Source organism: Sitophilus oryzae, unplaced genomic scaffold (genome assembly GCF_002938485.1).
Source record: "Sitophilus oryzae breed Bouriz unplaced genomic scaffold, Soryzae_2.0 scaffold_1745_pilon_pilon, whole genome shotgun sequence".
NCBI classification, from domain to species: Eukaryota; Metazoa; Arthropoda; class Insecta; order Coleoptera; family Curculionidae; genus Sitophilus; species Sitophilus oryzae.
This window is the reverse complement of record NW_022146441.1, coordinates 1,114,852-1,142,667: the sequence shown is the minus strand read 5'-3', so window position 1 is coordinate 1,142,667 and position 27,816 is coordinate 1,114,852. Positions and strand designations below refer to the sequence as shown.

Sequence of the window (27,816 nt, the reverse complement as noted above, 5' to 3'; positions counted from 1 at the left end):
TTTAGACGGTCTTCCGTTTTACCCGACACGCAAAACTGTCAGGTAAACCGTTACATGTAGACCGGGACTTTAGACACATTTAAAAGTATCCAGGAAGTGTGAAATTAAAAATCCGAACTCTATTTTTTCCGAATCGCTTCTATTCTTAAAACACGACGCCCGAGACGCTAGGCGTCGGCATAATTCAGTCGCTGGCTGGTTCGACGTCGCGTCGGTTCAACAAGCGTCGTGACGCTACAAAAACGCGATGTAGGACGCTCGCGACGGACCAACTTAACCAAAACCGATGTAAAAATAGACCGTTTTTTAGGATTTCGTAAATTTTCGTTTTAAAAGTGTTGTTACTTTACGGGCAAGTAGAAAATCAAGCTGAATTAGCCGGACAAACTAAAGAAAACAGTGATTAATTTGGAGAAATAGGAAGTAACAATATTTGGTAGGATTTACTAGTTAAAAAAACATTTAAGAGAATGTAGAATATATAGGGGTTGATCATACATCATATAGTATCAGGGTTTTGACAAAGGCCAGTATCTGAGACGGTTTTACAGAGGGGTCCATTTCACTAGTCCGAAAAAGTAGCAAAATAAGCGTTCGGCATTTAACGTTTTATGTAAAACTGGCTATATAGGTATTTTTACACAAATGAAGAAGCAAATTAAAGGATTATACTATATCCGTATTTTAGCACATTTTTAGACTTTGATAGTCAAACATCAACAAAATATTCCTTATGTTTGGACTAAATTTTCTCGAAAATAAAGACATAATTTAAAATTCCGTTACAATATGGAAATAGATTGAAGTTTTTTGATTACAGTGATATATAATTTATATAGTTTTGTAACAAATTGCTCAAACATTGCTAAGCAAACGTTTGTCTTATCCAATTCTTCATGTTATCCACTGGGAGTTGAAGGAGTGGAATATTGAGGATGTTTCAAAGTGTGTTTCTTTTGTGGGTGTTCCAAGCTCCTGAACTGATAGTTCTCCCAGTATTGAACAGTCTCATATTGGCATATTTACCAATAACAATGTGCAGGTATTAGGTCTAGAAGTCATCTATGTCGTCAGGTGAAACTAATTTGAGAATATTAAGGCTGTATTACGTTGCAAAACCAGGCGAACCAGACCGGTAAACTACGGTCTGTCCAATGAGAAGATCCTTGACAGTGATAGATGTGTCTGTCATTTTAATTTCAAAGTAGTTTATTTTATTTTACAAAGAAATAAGTTGGTACGACTGGAACGCATAGCAGGAAATTAATATATGTATTTAAAATTTGACTGACAAGTAACTTCAAAATATTGTGAAAAAAACTGTATAAAACTGAAAAAATGTAATCGAGTTATTTTATTTAATAAAAAACGGTATGTGTTAATACAAAACAAACAAAAACAAGACACCACATACCAAAAAATATAAAAAAAACTATTTCTTACTTTCAAGCTTTATGAAACTTCCCGCATTTATGATTATATTTATCAATATAACTTATGTACAAATACAAATTTGTAATATTACGCAGGAATAAATAAAACAACATAAATAAAACAAACTATTTTATTAATAATAACACTTACCAAATTTTATACCTCACAAGTTGATTAATTAACTTTAATCTTAATTTTTTTAAACCAGTACCTTTTGACAGTATTTTTCTGCAGTACTAAAATCCATTATTTACCTATCGTGTGATGTCGATATTTTACAGCTACTCCAGTTTTTAGTATGTGTTTAATATGGTCGTTCTACCATATTCGAGATGCACTTATCTACGACGAGATGGTGTACGAACTTTATTGATAGTAACTTTATTGGTTATCTGTATAAGACTTTCTGCCTGGGCAGCGAGTATTAACCATAAACTGTGCTCTGTTCTACAGTTAATTTTCACTCGATTTTTCCTCTACTTGACTTCAAAAGACACAAACCACTCGTAATAACACGAATCAAAATACATCATCTTCCAAAACGCAGGTTATTTGACAAAAGTTGTCACAAAATTATAACCTATAATTTGGCAAGACTTTGACAAACGTCAAAAATCTAAAGGCGAGTTCATACGCATCGGCGTCCGTTTGTCGTTCATCGTTCCGTCAAACCAATAAAATTGAAATACGATCTGTCATTTTTGAAATAAACCAATAAAACTGGTTAAAAACAACAAGTGACGACGCATGACGGATTTATATTTAAACCCATCCATTATTAACTTAAAAAATTATTAGAAACTTTTTTTAGTAAAATAAATAGATTGGTATGGAACACTCGAACTTCCAATATTTGCTTGATTTCTGTCACATAAATGACATTGATTGACAAACAAAACCAGAAAATCAGCCTTCTCGCGCTGCACGGTGGGGTATTAGCATGAAAAAAGGTGATAGAAATTCGAAAAAGCAAATGTGTTTAAGATTTCCGAAAAAAAGATAAATGATAAGTTAAATCATCTCTGCCATGAATGGCGTTGCTATGAGTGTGTTCAGTTGCATTCATTTGTTTCAACGAAACGTCAAAGTTGTTACTTCTCACAGATAAGAGGTAAATGGCTAAATTTTATGTTTAAAATTATAAATTGTTGTTGTTCTTGTGCTCTTTTTACGTTTATATTATTGTTTTGATTGAAAATGGCTCAGCAAGCTGCAGGTATGTATTCTAAAAAAACGTATTATTTATTTTGATATTCTCTATACTAACGATTTTTTTTGCAACTAAAAGTTAGTCGTTCAGAAAATTTGATTAAATTTGTGACATTTTTATTATACTTAGAGATTTAGTTGCGCATTTCGAAGAATTCAGCATATTGTTTATATACGTTTTATTTGGTAAACATTGGGCTTTCATACAGTAAAATAAAATACTACGACTTTTTGCGACTTTGCTGATAAAATGAGAAAAACATTCTTGGTTTCCTCTAATTTGCCAATCAGTGATATACTAATGCGAGGTGTAAACCGCGATGGCATTGTTGTATACAAAGCGATCGCATTAGTGCCATTAGCAGTACAGCCAAAGATAATTCTACTACGAACTTGTGTTAACTATAATATTCTTTGGTATAGCACAATTTGGCATTAGTAGCGACTTTAGTGGTATGGGCATTGCTCACGGATCAGTCGTAGCATTAGTAGTATTAGTTGCGATATTACTACTGGCATTAGTGACATTGACCGTGGAAACAATGGAACAGTGATTTTTCTTTCTTTTTTTAGAATCGACGAATTATCCTTTATTTTGTTTATATTATTTCCTCTTTAATTGAAAATAGCAATAATTTGTATAAGGTCTACATAAAAAAATTTCGATCAACTATCTGTCAAATACTCCACTGTGCGCTGGTTAGTTTGGTGACAGTTATAACCGAATTTTTCAGGAACCGTGGTCCGCAATAAGAAAACTTTCAGGAAACCGATAGAAACGGAACATAAAACCATCACCAAGGTAAGCAACGGAATACACCCTAATATTCAGTGAAATATTACAAGTTTCATTTAATATTACACCGATCAATCACAAATACAACCTCATCCACGAGATTTTTATGCAATTTTCTTCAGCTCCAGCCGAAAATAAAGCGGCGACTCTTAAAAACGCATTTCAGATTTAATGGCCGGAGTAAAAATAGATTTCGCTACTACAGACGCGGCCAAACAACAAAAGCGACGCACTGTTTACCGATACGGAGAGCAGACATTTGTGGGGAATGCGTCTGTACAGATCCAGCCAGCTTGGTAGCATGAAAAATTGACTCAGAACTCGATGTTTGTTCGAACTCAATGGCTGTTCCTCAATGGTGATTTTCGTTCGGGCGAAAAAATCTCTTTTGCCTCCGATTTTTTAAAAATATTGAAATTGCCTTGATCAAAATTTTTGTAAAGATCAATATCAGATCGGAAATCTGAATTTTTACTAACGGTATATACTTTCTTACACATTGTAGAAAGAAATTCTCTCTTTTCTGGTACAGCAGCAGCCTCGTCGTGTATACGTGTTTTAATTTTTGGTATAATTCTCATCACGTAACTTTTACTCGTTTCTACATTATTTGGCATCTTGTATGATAATGCCATGACTCAAACAAAAAAAACCTAGGCAATACCTAGGCAGTGGATATAAATGTGTTCTGAGGTTACAGAAAAATTTCAACTTTAATAACTCGGTTATTTTCGACTTATTTGAAACACGGTAAAGAGAATATATTATGTCTCTTTATGTGTGCCTTAAACTTTTGTACGACTGAGATCGGAGATGGAGAACTTACCTCTGTACAGTTCGTCTGCTCGATCTGTGTCTATGAAAGGAATGCGGGCAAAAAACATTTAAATAAACAGCAATATATTTTATACGTCGACTTAACGAGTACGTCACCGCAAATCGCCCCGAACACTCATTTTATTGGCTATTGCAAATTTGTCGAATTTTTATTGATGGGCCGCGTCGTCTAATTTTTTACGAAAAACATCGAGAGAATATCGTTTCCCCTCTCCCGGATACCCCGTAGCCACAGAACGGACAGACGTACTGTAAAACTGCGTTAGTCAAAGCCCAGAGACTGTATGATAAGTTATAACTGAAGAAAGAGTGACACAATAAATTTATTAGGTCGCGGTGATTAAATCTCCCATTCCATGTAATCTACAATCTATCTAGGAATACTTGTACGTAAAAATGTAAGTTTATTACCGAGTTACAAAAGAAAAAAACATGTTTTGCTCACGCATTTTTCTTGAGAAATAACAATTTTCATCTGGGAAATTTAATAAAATGTTTCTTCCCAAATGCCTTCTCCTTGATTATAAACAAACTTGGAAAATGTATATGTTTTTCTTCGGAGATTTTCTTGTGATTTTAACCCGTAACTAAATTTAAAACGGCCTGAAATAAATATTTCTTCTTCGTAAGCTACTAGAAAAGATCTTAAAAAATACTATTTTTATGTTAAATAAATGTTTCCATTGGTAGAAATTTTAGAATACAGTAATCATGTTTTATAAAGAGGAGTTTACATATACTGGATGTTTCCTATGTAAGGTAGAAGATTTTAACTATGTAGGTTGATAATTTTGACGGGGTCGTCCTCTGCTATACAGGGTGGTCGGAACTGTATTCCGGAAACTTCGGCAACATATTTTGTAGATAAATATAAGTAAAAACGTTCGTATTAATGCATGTCCTAAAATGCTTAGTTTCGGAAATACAGGGTGTAGAATTTTCATTTTTATTTCGATTTTTTTAAAATAATTTCTAAAATAATTAACGCCAATATTTGGATGAAAATTGGTGTTTGGGACTTTTTTGACATGAGAATTTTGATTTTGATGTCAATATGACTCCTATTTGTAAGGGGTGCCACCTACATGTATTTTAACTGTTTTAAATAGTAATAACTTTTTGTACGTACCTGAATAAAACTACTGAGTGAAAAAATATACATTTCTGTGATTTTTGGCGTAAAAAATGTCTCTTGGTAAAAAAATTTTGGGAACTTTTTATTTTTTATACAAAAAGAAACAAAACAAAAAGACAGGTTTTGATAATTTCAATTCCAAATATCTCGAGAACCATTACTCGTAGCGATTTTTACCAAGAGACCTTTTCAACCTAAAAAATGCCGTAAATGTATATTTTTTTACTCAGTTGTTTTATACAGGTACGGACGAAAAGTTATTACTCTTCAAACCAGTTAAAAATTATGTAGGTGGCGCCCTCTACAATTAGGAGTCATATTGATATCAAAATCAAATTTCTTACGTCATAAAACTTCCAGACACCAATTTTAATCCAAATATTGATGTTCCTTCAGGAATTACTTTAAAAAAATTCAATTTCCCAGCCGTCTTTGACGCCGTTTTTTTTTTCGATTGGTACATACGTATAGAAAAATTGTATCATTTTTTATAACCCTCGTAGGTATATTAATTCTAATCAATTTTATTTCAGGTCAAACAGATCCCTAGATATAATACATTCAGCAAGGCTTAACCTCATTATAAGGTTTTTATTTCAAATCTAGATCGATTGAAGTATGAATAAACTCAGGATTGACATATAAAAAACTGGCATAAACCAAATATACTAAAATGTAAAAATATAAGAAATGTAAATCCTCTGGTTCCAATATGAGTGACAATACTCCCAGTGAGGTGTTGAAGAAACCTCCTAAAAAACCCAAGCTTGAAAGAGGGGTTAAATTGCCAACTCCTCCACCTGATCCATGGGAGGCTTTGTCAGAAAACAGTCCAAAAACGCCGCAAAATCACAAAAGTGAGTCTGTAGAAGATGGAGATGATCGGGAAGTCTTGGACTACATCGAGTCTTTGCACAAGAACCTCTATTCTAGGTCTTCCAGTACTTTTGCTCCAGCGCAAGTCACAGAAGAAGCGTTTGATCACCTGGAGAAGCTGTACAAGCTCATGGAACAGATGCTTGAGTTGAGGGAACAAAACGTCAGGCTACATAGAAGGTTTGAAATGACTTTGTTTTTATCGGCTCACTAGAATGAAATATGATGATTTTAAGGTGTTTTTAAGTGTGTAACAATATTTTTTTTCCATAGCAACTGTTAAAATTGCGTTATATCCATAGACAAATAAAAAGAGACTGGCAAATTAAATGGCAAAGAGAGGGACAACGTTCCCGTAGCGCAACTCAGAACCATAGATAAAAGAAAATAATCTACTATTAAGATAGATATGAAACTTAATAGTAAAATTTTGGGTCAAAGCGCCCCTCCGTGTTTTTAGTGGAGACTACGTTTAACCCAGCGTCTTCGCCTTTTCTGCTGTAAATGTTTTTTTATGTTTATATTTGAATTCAAAGGATTTATTTTTAAAGTTACACTGATATATTAGTATATCAGAGTAACTTTAATAAAACATAAGAATACATATAATTTACAATTTATTTTTTTTATTTATTTTAGAGTTTCATGTAAATGATCGTAAGTCGACTGGCTGTCTAATGAATAGACCGAGATTTATAGATTTTAAAGCGAAGGAAAAAAAAATCAAACAACGAATACATACCATATATTTCTCTTTTATCTAAGATACATACCTTATCGTCTTTTGGAAACACGTACATTTTTGCAGTTTTGTTAGTTTCTTTGCAAGATGCAACACAACAAGAAAACACCATTTTTACAGTTAATAAATAATAAAACTATTTCTGACTATGATATTTAAAATTTAGATAGATAGAAAATTAAAAAAACAAACGAGTATTTGCAAACGCAGGCACAAATTCTTTAAAAATCAAAATTTTTCCTGCGAAAATCAGGCTTTTTTTCACTGAAAAGGTATTTTTTGATTTATCAGCAGTCATTTTCAAGTTGACAATATACAGGTTGTTTTCGAATTAGTCTAAAAAATTATGGTGTGATTCCTCATGTGTTCTTAAAACAATTTTTATATAACCATTAGGTCTAAAGTACTGCCTTTCTGATCTACAGGGTGTTAAAAATTAAAAAAATCGATTTTGTTGCTTAACATAAATGGTACACCACTGCTTTTTTAAAGAAAAAATATTTTTTTCATGACTGGCCATCCTTTTTCAACAAAATTGATCTTTTGAGTTTTTCTTGTTCATCAAACGGTTGTTGAGAAAAAAATAAATATACTTATTAAGAGCCCGCCTTAATTCGTTTTCTAAGGATTTTTTATTTTTTAGATTAATTAGGAAACACCCTGTATATGCATATCACAGGCAACCATATAAACTAGTAACCTCTAAAAATTATTTTTCCTACCACTAGCGACATACAGTGTTTTTAGTGTGTACTAAATTATTTTATCAAAATTTCACCATATAAGTATGCTCAGAACGCAAAATTTCGTTCAATTTATGTTGATCTGCGCATTGCGTCTATTGGTCCCACTATCTCAATCTAATATAACAAGAGAGAAAGAATCAGCCATATAAAACGTAATTTCTAAATAGAAATTAGAACAATCGCCTTTCGTTTTCGTCATCATGGCAACCAAGATGACAACATCATGACAATTCGTGAATTCGTCATCTTTGTTAATTTTTCTTTTGGTAATTTACCTTTTTTCTAAACTCTCCATTTTATTGACTTATGAATAATAATAATAATAATAACGTTTATTAAACATTTTTCTTGAAATTAAAACAGATATAAAATAGTACAGTACAATACAACATAATATGCTACTATATCTAATACACATTATCTAGGTACAATTTAACTAAGACTATATTTAAATTTTAAGAATCAAAATAAACGTTAAAAGAATTACCACAAAGTAATAGAATTACTTGTATGTGGAAAGGAATACAATTTAATTATGACAATATATAATGTTCACTGGCACTTATGAAAATTTATTTTGTATATTTTAAGTTAACTAGGTCATTAAATATATCTCTACCTCGATCAACCATCCATTTGCATACCCCTTTTTTAAAACCAGAGTAACTTTTAACATCCTTTAGGAAGGTTGGTAAGATGTTATATAACCGAGGTGCAAAAAACTTTGAAGATCTTTGTCCAACAGTTTTAGAGCATAAACTAGGATAAAACGCCTTATGTCTAGTTTCATATTCATGGTCAACATGTTCAATAGATATTTTCCCCTGATAAATGAATTTTAAAACATCTAGGCAGTATAGCTGACGTATATCCAGTAGATGCGCCTGCTTAAAGAGAACGTTTGAAGAGAAAGTTTTCTTTTTATTGTAAATAATTTTTATGAACCATTTTTGAACAGAATACAAGCTCTTTAAATGACATTCAGCCGCACCACCCCACCCTAGAATTCCATATGTCAAATGAGATTGTACAAGGGATGAGTACAGGATTCTAAGCTGTTTGACGTCCAAAAAACTTTTCAAATAATTAAATTTCGGCAACAATCCTCGCAATTTTTTAGTTACATTATTAATATGAATATTCCATTTAAGATGTTTGTCGATTGTAACCCCTAAATATTTTATAAAATCACATTCCGGTATTACATTATTATTGGTTATTTGTAATCTGTCCCAATCTGGTTCATTATTTTTATAAATAGAGAAGGATATATATTTGGTTTTGTCATAGTTTAATGTTAATTTGTTTTTGATAAACCAGGTATTAATTGTCTGAAAGTCTTCCTCTGCTAATCTTTTCAAATTCGACCAAGACGACCATATTTTAACCGCTAGTTTTTCTGCGACAGTACAATAATGATCATTTAACGCATTAGCTATCTTTAATTTATCAGTATATACGTGACCTTCTTCGGTTTTAATTGTATTTATATCTTTATTTTTTTGTGTTTTACCCAATATGGATAGGGAGCAAATTTTTATATGTATTGGTGCCCCCTTTCTCTGATAGATATGTTGAAGGCACCCGGCAAAATAAAAATAAGTAGTTATATTTATCATCTTATTAAGAAATAAAGTAGAAGTAGTAGTGCCTAAAATATTTCGAAGCTCTCTTAACATAACAAATTAATACAATTAATTTTTTTCATTTTTTGGGTAGGTAGTTTATAGCTGGTTTATAGTAACCAGAAACTTTATTAATATACCTATTTTACTTTTGTTTTAGGATTAAAACTGGACTTGAAAATGGTTCAGGATCATGATTCTCGCAGTCTTCTTTGCTTGGATATTCACTTTATTATTGCAATTAGGCAGTTTTTTCGAAAATGAGATTTTTAATGCCCTTTAAAAAAATTGGCTGATCGTTTCCTGCAACAGTCAGTTCTTCTGCATTTAAAATTGGTAATTGGGTGGAATAAACACTGTTATTTTTTGTTATTATATTATAAAAAGTTTATTTATTTTTATGTATAAATAAATATGTTTATAAAACAGTACAATTTTTGCTTTTTTTATAATTTCCCTTATAATAGTAGTATTCTTTTGTTCTGAAAGAAACTGCAAATTTTCACTTAAACTGATTTATTCCCTACACCACGTTCCCTTTACGTGGTATAGAGAATAAATCAGTTTAAGTGAAAATTTTCAGTTTCAGAATGAAAGAATACTACTAATAATGGTTAATTTAAATTTCCCCCCAGCCAGAATGTGCGATAATGTCTTACGATACGTTTTATACCTATCTCTTTCTTTTTCATATAAAGCACACATAATAAAGAAAGATAGCAATAAAGACGTATGTCCTGCCATGGTCCTGCAAATTGGTTTCAAAATTATTATTCTGAGTTGCGCTACGGGAACGCGGTCCCACTCTTTACCATGGGATCTATCAGTCTCTTTTTATTTGTTTGTCTATGCTCAAAACTGACAACTAAAGAGACAGCTTTATTTATTTGTCAAATTCTTTGTCAAATTACATAGAAACCAACGCCAACCCAGCACAATATTTTTTCTACTCGTAATAAATTCCTTGAAACAATAATTTCTGAATATTTTTTAAAACGCAACTCGCTATGGAAAAACATATTGTTAAAATAAAAATAGTTTGGGTACCTAGGTCGACTCAGCCTTAAACGAGTACTTGGGATTCACAATCCTGAGGTAATAATAGGCGGTTGAAGCGTAGTGCTAGCCACATTACCTTCCTTGTATACCGAACGGCTCTAGTATGGCAAGCTGTACCTTGCTACTCCCAAGGCGTTAAACCCTATATACGGGAACTATTATAATTATTGTGTGTCTATAGTATAATTTGTCGAATAAATGAATTCCTTGTATAGAATTCGTGATTTGGAACATCTAAACAACCTGGAAAAGATCCACCTCAATCCAGCCTCAGTAGAAGAAGATTACCCCGACCTAGATAAAGACACAGCCTTTGCAGAGGTCATCCTGGAATCCATCTTGCAGGATCCAAAGAATAAGGTCCTTTTAATATATTTTCCCTCGAAAAAATTGTAACTTATACCATGTTTCAGGACTCTCTGAGGCATAAAAACCGGTCTTCGTTGTTGAAAAGGCATAGGAGTTGTTCTACAACGGATAAACCTTCTTTAAGTGATGGTGTTAGAGATGAGGTAACAGAAAAAGATGATGGCAGTAAGAAAGACAAGCAGTCAAAGGTGTCCAAGTGGACCAAAGTTAAGGCAGCTTTTAGGTGAGTGAGTTTCTCAAAGAGGGGTTTAAAAAATCGCTTTTATTACGATACCACAGTAAATATGCTCTAATAGATTTATATTTTCAAAAAGTACATAAAATTTTATACAATACACATTTTAATGTTAAAATATGTATTTTCGGGTATGCAGATGGGAAAAGGCATCAAACGTAGGTGACAGCAAATCCCAGGACAGCGGTATTCACGTGCCAGTGAACTACGAGATCGCCAGGTACTTGAGAGTACCATCCACCAGCGACGAAATGGGCCATAGCGCTGGAGATTCAGGTGCGGGTATATCCACTCCTGGATCGATCAGTTCTGCTTCATCCAATGATGATTTTCAACGAATGGGTGAGTACCGTAGGCAAAAAAGAAAGTGTAGATTACAGTCTTTGTGTTTCCCGCCAATTTGGACGATACCAGCGCCTCTGGTGGAGGAAATTCAAATTAAGAGTCCATTTCACTAGTCTGAAAAACTAGAAAAATAAGCGTTCGGCATTTAACGTTTTATGTAAAACTGGCTAGGTATTTTTACACAAATGAAGAAGGAAATTAAAGATAGAGGATTATACTATATCCGTATTGTAGCACTTTTTTGACAAGTTCTTTATTTTTAAAAGCCCCATACTAACACACTACACTCACACTTCGCTACTTCACTTCGTTCCTTCCTCGCGTCCCTTCGTCCAAAAATCATATATTTACTATGGGAAAATGTCGATTTTATGCGAGTGTGTGTTCCTTCCTCCTTCGTCAAAACGCTACTTCGTCCGTTTACTTCCTCGAAACGCTCCTTCCAGGTATTGTCGGTTTTTGGAGGAAGTAGCAAAGGAATTATCACGAACACAAAAAAAATATTAAAATATATAAATCGATCTTGGATTTCATTCGTAGTTGATTTCTTGATTTGGCAGTATGTCTGTACAGGGTGTCATTTTCGTGTGTTTTGCAGGTTTTCTCGTTTATGAGTCGAAATACAAAGATGCGGTTTTCACATTACGCTGTTACTTTTTTATGAAGATGCTACATACAGATATGTCCTAGCTCTCTTACTTCCTAAAATACAGGGCGAATCTGAAATTATTGCATTTTTCGATCCCCTTATCGAAAATGTGAAAACGGTCACACGTACAGTTTTTCACGTAGAATGCAGTGACGTAACTATTTCTTCGTTGGAATCTGTCTTTTTTTAAATTGACTAAAACTTATATGTTTTTTTAAATACGATATTTTGTATATTATTTTATTTTCCTTGTTACGAGCTTTCTAAAATACTTATTTCCATAAACGGGGTAAAAATGCATTATTTAACTATATTACATAGTCGGCCGGTTTAAATTAGGTAATCAAAACAATCAACTAATTTATTCGACGTAAAATGTTGGTTATTGGCATGTTTTTTAAAAGCAGCACAAGTTCAGTTTCCGTGTAGTTTATCAAAATATCACGATGCAAAGCAAAATTATCTGGTAAAATTAAAAAATAAAAAGTAAAAGAAAGAAATAAGAAATAAATTTGACCTAAGAAGGCTAGGATAAATACATATTTATCCTAGCCTTCTTAGTTCAAAGTTATTTCTTATTTCTTATGTAGCATATTTAGTTTCATAATAAGTAGAACAATGATGTGAAAACAGTATCTTTATATCTTTACTTATAAACCAGAAACCCCATAAAACACTCACAAATGGGACATCCTGTACATCTAGCAATCGCCAGTCGATATAAAAATAATTCACACACAATAGTCTAAAAAATGGAAGAAAAAAACAATATTGTCTTCATATTTGTAAAAAAATGCATGTCCATATTTATGTAATCGTAGCGACAAAAATAAAAAAATAGAAATAATGTGCATGATGCCTTTATAAAAATATCTGAAGAAATGGGGATTGACATCATTAACGTTTAATTAGTATGTCATATTTCATGGTTTCGATATAAATTACATAATAAACTTTACTCTATTGTTGACTCGCCTTGTACATTCATACTGATATACCTTGTACATGATACTGAAATATTCGGATTTATTAAAAAAAAAATATATTATTAAAATTCAATTTTTATTTTTCACACGACAAAGGATTGTAGTTTTATAAAATAAAAATTATGCGCCTTTCGGATTTTTTAAAAAATTTAGAGGTTACTAGATATTTCGTATTAAACATGTAGCTGCTATATTAAAAATATTTTGTGGTGTGTTGTTGCATAACTGACTAATTTCCAAGCATCGAATGGACGAAGGAAGGAAGCGAAGGGACGAAGGAACGCGAGGAAGTAACGCGAGGAAGTAAGGCGAGGAAGGAGCGAAGTGTGAGTATGGAGCTTTAAGATTTTGATGGTCAAACATCAACAAAATATTCCTTATGTTTGGACTAAATTTTCTCGAAAATAAAGACATAATTTAAAATTCCAGTACTATACTAATAATAGTTTTGTGATTACAGTGATATATAATTTTTATGGTTTTGTTACAAATTGCTCGCTATTTTATGACAAATGCTGAAGTTTTGCAAACCTTAATCAAGCCTTAATTAAAGCACGTGTGTTTGCAATTTTGGGTGTGGCTTAACACGACAGGATCCGGCTAAGCCTTAGGCAGATTTCTGAAATATAATATATATTTCCTTCGGTCACACACCCGCTTTACCCGACCCCTGGAAGCAACCCGAAAAGTACAGCCTAATAGACTCTAAAAGGATTGCTTTTACTCACAGACAAATATATCTAGATTATCTAGAAGATATTATCGAAAAAAAAACGGCGTCGAAAACGGCTGGAGAATGACAATCGATGGTAATTTTGGCCGGGTCAATCTCTTTTAATAAAAATTAACATAAAACTTATAGAGAGATTAAAAAGGACAGAAGAACGTTTCCAAAACACTCAAATCTATTTCCAAAAAATATTTTTTTGTTTAAAACGGGCTAAATAAATGACGTCTAGAGCTTGACCCCACCAAAATTATCATCGATCGACATTTTCCAGCTGTCTTTGACGCCGTTTTTTTTCGTATACTTATAAATGATTAAATTAAAGTATTTTTTTCTGGAGAATATCTAAAACAAAATCATTTATTTCTCCTAAAATCAACTGAATACAAAAAAATCAAAATAGAACTTTTTTTAAGTATTTGTTTATATTACGTGTGGTATTTGGTGTTAGGCTGTTAGATTGTAACGTATCCAGACTTTTACTACACTAATTTAATGATGTGATAATAGTGTGTTTACTGAAAGAAAGTGTGTGCCAAAATTTATAGTTACACTTCCATAAAGCATTCAGTCAGTATTTTTTTAGTAATTCAGCCAGAAATATCTTTGGAAAAAAAACACTGAAGCTTCAATCCGAACCTGGAAATTGGTGGTTTTAATTAGTGCAGAAGTTTGTTCCTCTAACTTCAGTGTAAGCATTCAAAACGTCAATAATATTGCTAGTAATTTTCAATTACTAGAAAAAGTTAACACTTAATTTTTTCCACTAATTATACTTCAAATTTTGCGAGAAATTGTATTTTGGCCTTTGATTATCATCCGCCAAGAGAAATTGTGGTTATAAATCAAAAGTTTATTGTTTTATAAGCTAAATATTAGGGTTTCTCTATGGATACAACTGACTACCCTAAGTTGTTGCTAGGAAAAATTCTATTAATTTTAATTGTGCTTCTTAGACATTGTGAATTATCGTAAACTAAAAAGTATAGCTAAAATATAAAATAAAAATGACTTATTATAAAGATGTGTTGTTGTTGATAGATACACCCAATCATTTCCATGTCAATTTTCCCCAAATTTTCACTCTGAAAGATCAAACGATTTTTTTAATAATCTGTTTACAAAAATCAGTGCAAGACCCATTAAACAAAACTATATTAATAAAATTATTGCACGAATATCGAATGTTCTCGCTAATATAATATTTTAAATATTTTGGAAAAGCTAAATCGAGAACTGGCAGCGGGTTTCCTTGAACCATTTCCCCGCGAAAATGTTTGGAAACGCGTATTTTCCTCCGTGAAAAACACGTTTTCGCGCTGATCGATGCCGAGTATTTTCTTTTGTAAACTATGCAATAATAAATTTTAGTGCATTATTTTTGGCAACTGGTTTGTTGAATATGCACTTCCATCCGAAATTTCAGCTAAAAATTTTATTTTGCAAACATTAAAAGAAACCAGCGTTGAAACAAAACATGATATAGTCTATAAAATGAATAACTTTGAATTTTGACCGTTATTTTTTACCAACATAGCAAATATAAAATCCCTCTGTCAAAAAAGTTTACTGATATTCTTTAAATTGAGTGCCTGAACGAATCAGATAGGTAACTCTTTTTACTTTCGTGAAATAGAAAAGGAAAATAATAAAACAAGCGACAATTCTTCTTCTTCTTTCAAAAATCAACACGAAATGTCATAATTGTCAAAAGTAAAATGTCATTAGCTTTTGACATTTCTAAATATTAGACCAATGCCATTTCTAATAGAACAGCCTCGGAGCGAGATTTATGACGTCACGCTAGTTAGATACTGCGGATTAATAAATATGTTGTAGAATACATGGAAAACATAATTATTCCTCGTATTTTTGGTTATACTAAAACGTTTTTTTTAACCAAAAAGAATAATGAAAAACCAAATGAAAACTTAATCAGCGTTTTTTCCGAACCTAAATCCCAAGAAAATCAAAAATTTTAGAATAATTTTACATCTAAAATGACAGCGATCTTTATTTCATAGCCATCGCTGACGCCTTTTTTTCTATGATATTGTATTATTTGCAAATAGAATTTTTCGAACATTGATACCTGCAAAATATACATATAAATTTTGTGAATGCAGATAATAATACATCACTATTAGTAGATATTGAATGTTGTTTTGTTAAATTAGATCGATTTTCAAACCCTAAAATTTAAAATATATTTTACATTTTACCCATTATCTTATGTAGGTACCTATTCATTATTGAGATATTGTAAAACATTTGCTGCATTTCTATGGTTAATAGTTTATTTGCCAAAGTATTTATTACTATAAATAGGTATATGTATATGTATATATTATATTTATTAACTGTATATTATGTATATTTTATGTAAACTATATCATTTTTAAGTAGTTTTTAATTTCACACAAAATATTTTTATGGTGTCTGTCTGTCAGTCTGTCTGTCCATCTGTCTGTCCGTCTCTCTGTCCGTCTGTCTGTCTCTCTGTCTGTCTGTCTGTCCGTCTGTAACACGATAACTCAAAAACCGCTAAACCGATTTTAACCAAATTTGGCACAAAAATACTGTGGCACCCGAGAATCTGGCCATTAGTTTTTGGTGGGGGTGGGGGGTTGGTAAGGGGGTATGGGAGGGGGTTAACAATTTTAAAAAATCGTAACTCCAAAATTACAGTAGCTAGCAAAACGCGGTTTTCAATTTAAGATTAGGAATAATATTTGCAACATCAATATCAAAGTCGCAGTTTTTGAGATAAAAAAAAATTGGAAAAGTTCCTTTACTTTGAAACTACAAGAACTGCCTACCAATTTTTTTCCAATTCTTAAATACCATTATTTTTTATTTGAAATTGTTGTAGGTTGGACTAATAGTAATAATAACTAATGGTAATAATATTTAATAAGAAATCAGATAAAATATATAATTATTTATTCATTTTATTTCAATTTTAATTTTATTAATTGTGATTAATAAAATTGCGTTTATCTCATCAAGGAGGCCGAATTCGACCAAATTTCAAGAGATAACTTTTAATTGCCATTAAACGGCCTACTTAATTTTGATATCAAAAGAAAAAAAGTCATTGGCGCACATATATATGCACATATAGTATTAAAATATGTAGCACTTATAGTAACTTTCACTCTCAAAATTTCGTTCGAATCACTAAAACTACTTGGAAGAAAATTATAATAAATCGAAAATTTATTCAGATTTTATCATCCTAGTGAGCATTTTATTCCTTTAAGGGAAATGTGTTCTAGTGACGTCGTTGTTACGTTACCTGATATGAAGCAATAAAACGCAGATACGTATCTGTTCCCTAATGTTCCCTAAATGTGACAAAACTTTGCTCACTGGGCTGTAGCTACGAAACGCTTTCTCAGTACTTTAACGCTGTTTGGTATTTATTTTTTCCTCAAGTTTTTCTCGGTTTCTAACGAGGCACGAACATGTATACAGCCGTTTCTGTTATTTACAGGCTCTGGGACTTAAATTTAGAAGTCTAAAATAAATACGCGTGCTGCTGAAAATCGACAGATTTTCCAGATCGACGGATAATTCGAATCAAGATCGAAAATTCGGTCAAGCCATCGTACATGTTTATATAATAATAATTCGTTCTTTGAAATGTTTATGGTAATGCCAGAAAGAGGCTAAAATAAATATGCTGTAGAAGTATTTTAAGCATCGACGTAGTTTGACAGAAATTCCTAGTATATAATTTTAATGATCGAGAAAATATTCTTTCAAATAATTTCAAATGAAACACAGAATTAGTATGTTTAGTAGCACTACACCACAATTTTTTCTATCCCTTGAAAAAAAAAGTTCAAATAAAAGTTAGAGGGCGTCCAATTTTACATAAAAAAAAATTGTTCTCTATCTATACTTTTTTCTTACTTTTTGTCTTACTTTTTATTTTATAACCTTCATAATTGTTTATAATTAATAAACTTTTTTCTATCAGGTCGTTCAGCTTGTGAAGATCTGAGAAGCTCTGACGATGAAAACACAAACCAATACATTCCACATCAAAAGGTAACTGTTCTGAGACCCTAACTCAAAAATAAATAAATTTAGATGTTGTATTTCTCGATAGGATTACCGACACAAATCCAGTTTTCATAAGTCCCAGCTCAGAAACCCTTGGGCCAAAATGAAGGACATCATCCACCCGAGAAACAGCCTGAAGAAAAAACACAGGCTGTCAGCTGCCAGCGACGACATACAAATAGACGTGGAATTCTGTAGTGATAACGAAGATGTTTTTGAAAGTGACGACCCAATCAGCAAAAGTATCTAGAAAATAACTTTTGAGTCTTTCAAAAATAAATTATAACTGTATTCCAGGTACTCATCTTTCTTTATCACCATCTCCTAACGTTTGCAGTACTCCAAGTACTAGTCCAAGCTGTCTTGAAGTACCTCCAGAGGTTGTTGAGCGATATCAGAGAGCTTTGGCAGAAGACAGTGCTGTGAGTGAAACCAAATCAAAAAATTAATGCTTTTTTCAATACTGCCTTTGTATTTTTCAAAAATAGTCAGACTCTGAGGCCAGACCATCTAGATGGAGTAGAGTAAGAAGAGCTTTCCTTAACAGGACACCAAAAACTTCCTGTTCCTCTCATGTTAAAGAGAAATCTGATGATGGGGCAGTAGAGGAAGAAATCAAGCAGAACTACGTCAGGTTGCAGAAGAAAATCAGTCTAGAGTTCCAAGACAAGCTCAGCGAATGGGAGAGACTAAAACAAGTAAGATACTTTTAGTTAACTTTTTCCTGTAGGATTATATATCGTTATCTTGATTTGTTAAAGAGTTCTCCAGGAGCTTCCAGTCCTGGATCTGTGAGTGGTTTCTCTGAAGAAGCCAAGGATCCAGCTTTCGTTAAGAAAATGGAAGAATGGCAGAAAATGAAGAACCAATTTTCAGGGAACAAACCCAGGTAATCATCACTCCAAAAAAATGCATAACGTTTAATATTCCAGCTTCTACGCCTTCTGACATACTTGAGCCATTGACTGACAGTAAAATATTTTTTTAAAGGTTGTCACAGGTGACTCGAGAGTACGAATTGCCTCCAGACTTCAAGAAGAAGTTACAAGAGTGGGAGAAAATTAAGAAAACCAGTTTGGGACCCAAGAAAAAGCTAGGAGACGTACCTAAATGGAAAAGCTTAGGAGGACCAAGGTAACCATCATTTTTACCGAAAAAAATGTCTTTAATTGTACTATTTCGTTTTCCAGATCTTCCGATCACCCTGTGTTCGAATATCCAGCCCTTTCTGAGGAGTTCAGAAAGAAACTGGAAGAATGGAAGCAAATCAAAGCCAGTGGTGGCCCTTCCTGTTACGTGGAGCACAAGAAAATGTCGGAAAAAACTCCGAGTCCAAAATTGAGCAGGTACATTAAAATTTCCTTTAAAAAAATTATGTTTTTTACTTTTCTTTTTCTTTATGAAGGAAGAATTCATCGCCCAAGCAGAGCAAAAAGTCCAAAGACCAAAACAAAGAACTACATTGGTTTGAGAAAGAACTTGGGAAAATTGAGAAAGAAAAGTTTCGCTTGGAGCGGGAAAGACAGAAGTTTATTGAAAGAGAAGAAAGGTTGGTGATGAGCGAATGGCCAGAACAAGACCATGCCTCTCTTGGTTTTGATCTTGGTCTTGGCCTTGTAGTCGAATAAGTAGTCCAGTCTTGGTCTTGCTAATTTCTATTTTTTTTCTTCTTGCTGCTTTATACTACTAATTTATATTACATAGGTTATCAAAATTAAGAAAATCAGTTCTGGGGGGACAAACAAAGAAAGAAGTACTGATCCACACCCCTTCAGGCTTCCACAGATTTGAAGGCATATCCAGAAAATTCACCCAAAAGCTCTACGAGTGGGAAAAGTCCCAAGGCATTGCTCCAGAGGCTTCTACCTTTGCTCTACTCTCTTCCTCCAACTACACCTCAGAAATCAGACCAGGCTACACCAAGAACACCTCAGGAACACACTCAGCGTCTTTAACAAGATCCAAGTCAGCTGACAGTATAGCCGTTTCAGCTCTAAACCTGGCATGTCCACTGCTTTCCGGTCATCCATCTTCTTTGTCACTGAACGACATGGAAGAACTCGAGAAGGAATGTCTAGGAAACTCTAAAACGTCTTCTTTGGAAAGTCATGATCTGTTTCTGGATGAACCAGAGGCAGTTTTGGTGGAGGTTGAGGATTACGAAGAAGAAACTGCTGAGCCTCTGCATGTCAGTTGTGTGGAGAGGCAGCAGTTGCCTGTGTACCAGAGACAAGAGTTTAAGCCTCTTTGGTAAAGTTGTTTGTATAGAGTGTCTCGAAAATAAGTGCAAGTATCTTAAGGGAGGGTAAATCTGGACTAAAAAGTCATATTTTCTGTACCTATAACGGGTTAATTATACTTATTAATTACTTTATATAGTATCAGGTAAAATATTTGCAGTTATTTAAGACATTCTAGACAAATATTTTGAAAAAAAGTGTTATTAATATAATAAATATATATTTCTTTTCTTTTTCTTTAGTGAAAGTGAAACAATAGCTATACCAAAGATACGTAGAAGTGAATCAGCGAGGGCTCAAACTAGCTACGACCTGATGGAAGCTATTTCCAAGTTACTGACAGAGCTACAAGTAACTGAAGACGAAATACGGTACAAATAATAAAAAATAACAGAAATCTGAGAACTTTATAAGTAATTTTCGAGTTTTAGGTGTCTTGTTGAAAACAAGAATCTCCAGGAAGGACAAAACAAAAAGACTTTTAAGGTAAAATATGTGAATATGTGTCAATAAATGTTATTATTCATTAAAATTGTTAAAAAAATTAAATTTCTAATTAAAATAGAGAAATTACAATAATTATTTAATAACAAAAATATCAGATACGCTATTGAAATACCTAGTTCGAATAAATATATTATGCTAAAGCCAAAATCCAAGAAAAAATATTATATACTCTGAGGTTGTAACCATTGTACTATCAGAGATTAAGAAATTATACTGTGTGAAAATTTGCCTTGGACAGGCAGTTTTAAAAAGTTTTCTAAAATATACAGGAAAATTTATATGAATTTTTTTTGCGAAAAAACTTCATAGGCTGGGGTCGAAATGTACCATCCCTGAAAATATTTAAGACTTACCCTGTATTATTTGTCTGAAGTAAAGAATATTTAGTCTATATTGATTTGAAATTTGAAAACCTATTTCAGTTCCTCAACGAACTTCAAAACCAATCAGTCAGCAAACTCAACGAAAAACTGTTAAAGTTACACGACTCCAACAACAACGTAGCATCCAATATATCAAAAGATGAACAGCCTGAGCAGTCCAGCATGGACGAAATTCTGAAATCTATCCGTAACAGCCCAACAGAAATGATGGCAATGGTAAATATCACCCAGCTTCCTTCAATATATATTTTAATTGAAGTTATTTCCATTTTATAGACAGATCAAATGGAGAAAAGCATCTCCATTAGACTCTCCTCATCTGAGATTATCTACCCCACCGCCTTGTTTGAACTTATAAAAGACGTACGTGTTAAAATAACAGAACTACGTCGTTTTCTGAGTTACGTTTGCGGGTCCACTGATTCCAGATCGTTATCCAGAAAGGTTTCTGAGGAGAAGAAGATGAAACTACGCAAGACGTCTTCGAACGATGGTAGAATGGAAAGCAGTGATAATTCAAGAAAAAGCAGTGACAAAGAGAGACGGTTTATAAAAATGGATAGCACTAATGGTGAGTTATTTACTTAAACAGAAGATAAATTCACTAATTGGTGTTTTTAGGTCAAACCAATCTCACTGTGGGTCAAGGTGCAGTGAAAAAAAGGATCAGATACCGTCAAAAAACCCTCCAAAAGAACCTGGTAGATACAGACGATGAAGAAGTGGATGCAGAACCCCAGAAAATGGTACGCCAGCACAAGAAACTCACCCGAACTCGCTCAATCTCTGACGGAAACTTAAACCCAACCTTTGACGACAATTTTCTAAGTCCAGGAACACCAAATCCTGAAACTTCCACTTCTGAGTCCAGACTGGATTCATCACCCTCTGAATCAGCTGTGACTCTTTTTGTTAAAACAACTAGAAAACTATTTACACCACTCATAGAAACTTCTTTATCCAAAAACATCCCTGAGACATCTCCTAAAGGTATAACAAATTCTAAAACGTCTTTAAAGTCATTCATTATTTAAAATTATTCAGAACCAAAAACACCAGTTGATAGAGAACCACAACCAGAAAGACCTCCATTGCCTGGTTCTCCAGTTCCTCAGAGGAAGGTCTTCAAAGAAGTGTCACCAAGCATCAGACTGATGATGGCTAAATTCAACCAAAACGCTCTACAAGCATCTGGCATCAAATCAGGTGGTTCCAGTGGCTCTAGCTCGCCGGTAGCATGGAGATCTCCTGTTTCCGAGAGACGAGTTAAAGTACAGACTGAAAAGTACCAAGAGGAGATCATAAAAATGTCTCCTTTACTCGGTAAGGGTATCTTATTTGTTCTAAAATGTTTTTTAGGAAGTTTTGTTGCTCTAGGAAGAAGAAATGATGTTGAAAAATCTTCAAGTGCCACAACCATGTTTTCTTCGTCCAAACAAGTAACTATACCTGCCAGAAAATCTTCTCTAAACAACACAACAGTTCAAAATTCATCTTCTGAAGCTTCCTCAGATTTAGCAGCGTTGAAAAGAAGTCTAACTCTGGATATTTCTCTGGCAAACCAAAACAATAACTTACAAAATTTAAGTATGTCTGCTGAAATGAGGATGAGGAAGTTACAGAAAGCCAAAGAGGAGTTTCTGAGGACTCCTATATCAGCTCCGTGTTTTGTTAGAAATGATGGGTTACAGTACCCTCAAAGAAATAGGTGAGGTGGACTGAGAATGTTGTTTAATGGTGTGAAGAGTTGAACAAATGTTTTTTTTAGGTTGAGTCAAGTAAGTATGGAAAGTGAGACCAGTTATGACCAAGCATCGCTTCCAGGAGCGTTGATCAAGTCAGCTTCGGCTGGTATGATCAACATTGAAGCTGACGCTTACAAAATTATTGATCCAGAGTACAGACCAGGTTAGTAAACTAATCCCAAATGTTTGTTTTATTAATTATAATATTTTTCATACAATTTTCTAGAAGGTTACGTCTCACTGCCCAGACAAGCCAGAAAATCCAAAGACCTGGGAAAATCGGCATTTTCCAGCATAGCTGCCAAGTTTCGCAAAGTGAAAATGAGACGCGGTAAAGACAAGGATAAAAATGGGAAGAATCAAGGACGCGAAGCTTTGGCAACGCTGTGCCGACAGAGCCTTGTCGTGGACATCAGCCCGACCGACGGATCTGGCAACATCGTCGGCGACTTCGATGGGGAATCACCGGAAAACGGTGACGTCAGAAGAAGTAGCAAAGATAGCAGAGACAGCCTATCAAAAAGCAGCTCGTGGATCAAAAGATCGCTGTTTAAAAGATAAAACCGCGTTGCCAGATTTACAAAAAATCGGAACATGTCCGGATAAAAAATGCGACGTTGCCAAGTCTCAATTAAATCAGAAGATTTACTTTATTTTCATGAATTACTCAAAATAAAGTTATTAACGAGACAGTGCCTTTACAAACGAACGATATATAGTTAGATCTCTCCACGAATTTCGACAAAATAAATCATATTTATGAATTTATATAAACAATAATTATACATTAAAATAGTTTTTATATTTTTCCTGAAAAAATACGACGTCTGTGCAACATAATATAGCAGCATATCAATTCAAATTATTTTTTCTAGACGAGCGGTGTTGTCACTTGTTGTTTTATTTCGGATGATTTAGGGAAAAAGCAAATATTGACTATGTTGTTTTTTACTAACTCTCTAGATTTAAGATTCGATGTCAGAGTAATTTTAGAATTTTTATCGCTTTTTGTTGTTATTATAAATCGATGTTTTTTATTAAACAAATGTGTGTTTTATTTTTCGTAAAAATACTGAACCATGTGTCTTTAGTAAGTTTTTTTATCTGTTAGTAGCCACAGGGTGTTCGTTAACACAGACTTTACTGAAAAATATTAAATAATCAAGAAAATAGAGTAGAATCTCGCGTGTTTAGCCCTAGGTCAGTAGCGGCGTGCCTTTTGAAAATCACTACCCTTTAGAAAAATTCGATTTAATTTTTCGTAATAATAGAATAGAGGGACCTATTAACGTCATGGTACGGAACATGACGTATTGGAATATCGAAGAATCGTTTATTTTTGGGTGGTACAGTCTATCAAGTCAATCAGTACCGTCTATAAGGTGTTAGAATGGTAATTTGTGCAAGCACGCGACTAATATTGTTCTTTTTGAGTTTTAAGCTGGCGTAGTAGAAGTATTTTGCTCTACTTTTATATTATATTGAAGAGGTATGATTTAGTTGTGTAGTTCTAAATAAAACGTATTTTTACTTTTGTGATTTTTATGTTATGTGCTATAAAAAAATCTGTTTTAAACGCCATGCTAACAGGTACCATACACAACTCGTATCCACGTACCACAAGATAAATGCGGTACCGTCCTAAACGCACCGGAAGGGGTAGACGATAGTACCATGGCGACCCTTTGGCGGTACCACATGTGTTTAGAAGAAAGCCAACTCTGTTTTTTACCTCCCTCATCTTTTATATAGTACAACAGATACCACGCAATTAACTATATTGTATCTCTCCGAAATTCTGAATTAATTATTTTTTATGGTAATAGGGCAGATTTAAAGGGGTCCATGGGAAAAAATGGGCGATGGTAAGAGAGAAAAAAACAGGAAGGAACAACAGGTTAGGAAAAAAATAAACGTGAAAAGATGGAGCTGATAAAAGTGATTTTAGTAAAGGTCGTGTACTCGAAAAAAGTGTGGTAAATCAACTTTTATAGTATGAGAGATATTTTTTAGAATTTCGAAACCAACACTGTAAAACTTTATTTTTCAGAATGAAATCAAGCATGTAAAGGGGTGTTTTAATATACAGTGTAAAATAAAGTAAATTTATACGTTAAAACTGGTGAATTATTGTCTATACAGTATGTCCCCGGATTGTCTTTACAGGAAGAAAAACATTTTTATTATTGACATTTTGAGAAAAATGCATTCTTCATAAAAAATTTTTGCTTGTACTAAAATAGTCAATCTCATTTAAACTTTTCCAAAGTTCCATACCGTTTTAGAGAGAATTAAAAAAAAACATGAAAATGTAGTTCAATTTTCTACAAATCAAAAACCAAAACGCGTTTCTATGGTAATATAATTTTGTTTTCACAGATTATTATTGACAGAATTTTAATTAACGTAATATTTTTTGCTCAATCAAAATTAATTATAACGATCTATACAGGGTTGTTCACCACATACGACACGGAGTATTGTAGCTAAACGATGAGATTTTTACAAATTGTAAGTTTTGGGTTCGATGAAGGACTATTAGAGGTACAATTTAAAAATAATTTTACAAGATACAGAGTGTCCCAAATAAGTAAAAAATATCAAAGTTGTATTTTTTTAAATGGAACACCCTGTATATTATTACATTTTTAGTTTCTACGATTAAAATAAAGGTAAATTTGATTAAGGTTTATTATACTTAAACCTTACCGTTTTTGAAATATTTTAAATTTTGTGAAATTGCAGTAAAAATTTTAAGGCTTCATTTCTCCAAAGGGTATCAAAGTTTTAATACTAAATATTTACTGAAGTTCATTTACTGATCAGTTATTGTGTTGCAATAATAAAAATAATACTACCTTATACAGAGTGTCTAAAATTTTATTTTAAATAATTATTAGCTTCAAACGGCAATAACTTGTTTAATTTAAATGGAACACCCTGTATATATTACGAGAATCAGATGCACAATTTAATTGTCTATCAAATTATATTATACTATTTTTTACCTATCTCTTTAAGTTTCCGTAGAAAATTTATTTTCTTGTAATTTAGAACTTATTTATCAATATATCCATGGACTATTGACATTTTAGATTATTTTTAAAGATGTATCAAATTTTTAAAGAGTACAGATACTAATATTGTCGATATAATTCGTTTATTTCATTAAAAAATAAAAAAAAACTGTTCAAATATTTGTTAAAGAGGACCAATTAATATGATCCAGTATTCAAACTACATTAACTGACTGTTTGCGTTGATTAATAATAATTGCTCCAAATACTAAAAAAATGAATTTTGTATGGGCATTAGACAGTGTGATAAAAAGTAACACCTTAAAAATGATATTTCATTTTTTAATAAATGCTTATTTATAACAACAGAGACTTTAATTTGATAACTTATTATTATATTGATTTCTCTTGACTCAAATCCACATTTATTTATAATAATTTATTAACGAACACAATTAAGTATGTAATTAATTAGTATATGGGCGGAAATAATGGTGTTATATTTAATTAATGGTATACTCTTTTATAAAGATTTAAATAGTTTTCTTTTTGCATACAAATGGGCTAGTAATATTATCGTTTTGCTAAAAACGATAATATTAGTAGTCTGTACATTTTTACATTTGTTGCTTTAAAACAATCTAAAATGTCAATATTCCATGGATATATTGATAAATGAGGTCTAAATTATAAGAAATGCATTTTCTACGAAAACTTGAAGGGATAGGTAAAAAATGGTATAATACAATTTGATAGACAATTTAATTGTGTATCTGATTCTCGTAAAATATATAGGGCATTCCATTTAAATTAAAGAAGTTATTGCCGTTTGAAGCTAATAATTATTTAAAATAAATTTTTAGACACTCTGTATAAGGTAGTATTATTTTATTATTGCAACACAATAACTGATCAATAAATAAACTTCATTAAATATTTAGTATTAAAAACATTGATACCCTTGGAGAAATGAAGCTTTAAAATTTTTACTGCAATTTCACAAAATTGAAAATATTTCAAAACGGTAAGGTTTAAGTATAATAAACCTTATTCAAATTTATCTTTATTTTAATCGTAGAAACTAAAATGTAATAATATACAGGGTGTTCCATTTAAAAAAATACAACTTTGATATTTTTTATTTATTTGGGACACTCTGTATCTTGTAAAAATATTTTTAAATTGTAGCTCTAATAGTCCTTCAACGAACCCCAAACTTACAATTTGTAAAAATCTCATCGTTTAGCTACAATACTCCGTGTCGTATGTGGTGAACAACCCTGTATAATTCTACCACTCCACTACAATGTCGATGAAGTAAACAGAAATCTAGAACGACCATGTATTGAAGTAGTCTCTGGATGTCAAACGTCAAAAACCCTCGACAAGCCTAATCAAAACCGTTCGATTGAATACAGGGGTAAATTATCAACAAGCTAACTATAGAAAACGCCGATATAACCCTTTGAAGGGCCGGCCGTGACCGAGTTATTAAAATTTTTCGAAACTAAAAATTGGTTTTCACATTTTCTGATGATTTTTCTAGACCCTCGAGCTAGTAATCGATCAGGGCTTGTTAAACTCACCCCTTTCGAGCATTATCTCATTATAATGTGGAACAAGGCGTGAAGGATTATTAAAAACTAATATAGCCAGCGCGTGATTTTCAATTTTTCTCTATCGTGAGAGATTTTTTAAGGTTATAAAGTTGAAGTTATTAATTTTTCGAAAATTTTCGAAAGTCATCTGATAAGTTTTATGTTATTACTAGCTGATGTACGAAGATCAGCTCCTGACAGTCAAGTGAAGTGAAAGTTTTATTGACACTCTTGTGGTACGAATGACTGAATTACCGAACGATCTAGAATGATTAAATTCAATCGATTTGGCAGTTTATTTATATTTTACTTTGCTTTAAACTAAGTAAAAAATAAATAAAAATAATAAAATTAAATAAAAAACAGTTATTTATTTTTTTTACTTCACTTCACTGTCAGGAGCTGATCTTCGTACATCAGCTAGTAATAACATAAAACTTATCAGATGACTTTCGAAAATATATATACAGTGTACTCTCTTACAC

At 32.5% G+C, this 27,816-nt stretch overlaps 1 protein-coding gene across 1 annotated transcript; it reads left to right on the top strand.

The window, feature by feature from the left end:
• The first annotated feature begins 171 nt into the window (after positions 1–171).
• LOC115881955 lies at positions 172–23,752 on the top strand. Its single transcript, XM_030899708.1, has 23 exons — positions 172–436; positions 5,945–6,467; positions 10,675–10,819; positions 10,873–11,051; positions 11,203–11,405; positions 17,756–17,826; positions 17,888–18,083; positions 18,139–18,263; positions 18,330–18,539; positions 18,603–18,730; positions 18,832–18,975; positions 19,032–19,187; positions 19,247–19,390; positions 19,546–20,091; positions 20,324–20,452; positions 20,513–20,567; positions 21,011–21,187; positions 21,248–21,542; positions 21,593–21,961; positions 22,016–22,294; positions 22,349–22,679; positions 22,740–22,879; positions 22,943–23,752. The coding sequence occupies exons 2-23, from the start codon at positions 6,124–6,126 to the stop codon at positions 23,275–23,277; spliced, it is 4,701 nt and encodes a 1,566-aa protein (XP_030755568.1). The 5' UTR covers positions 172–436; positions 5,945–6,123; the 3' UTR covers positions 23,278–23,752.
• Positions 23,753–27,816: the final 4,064 nt, after the last annotated feature.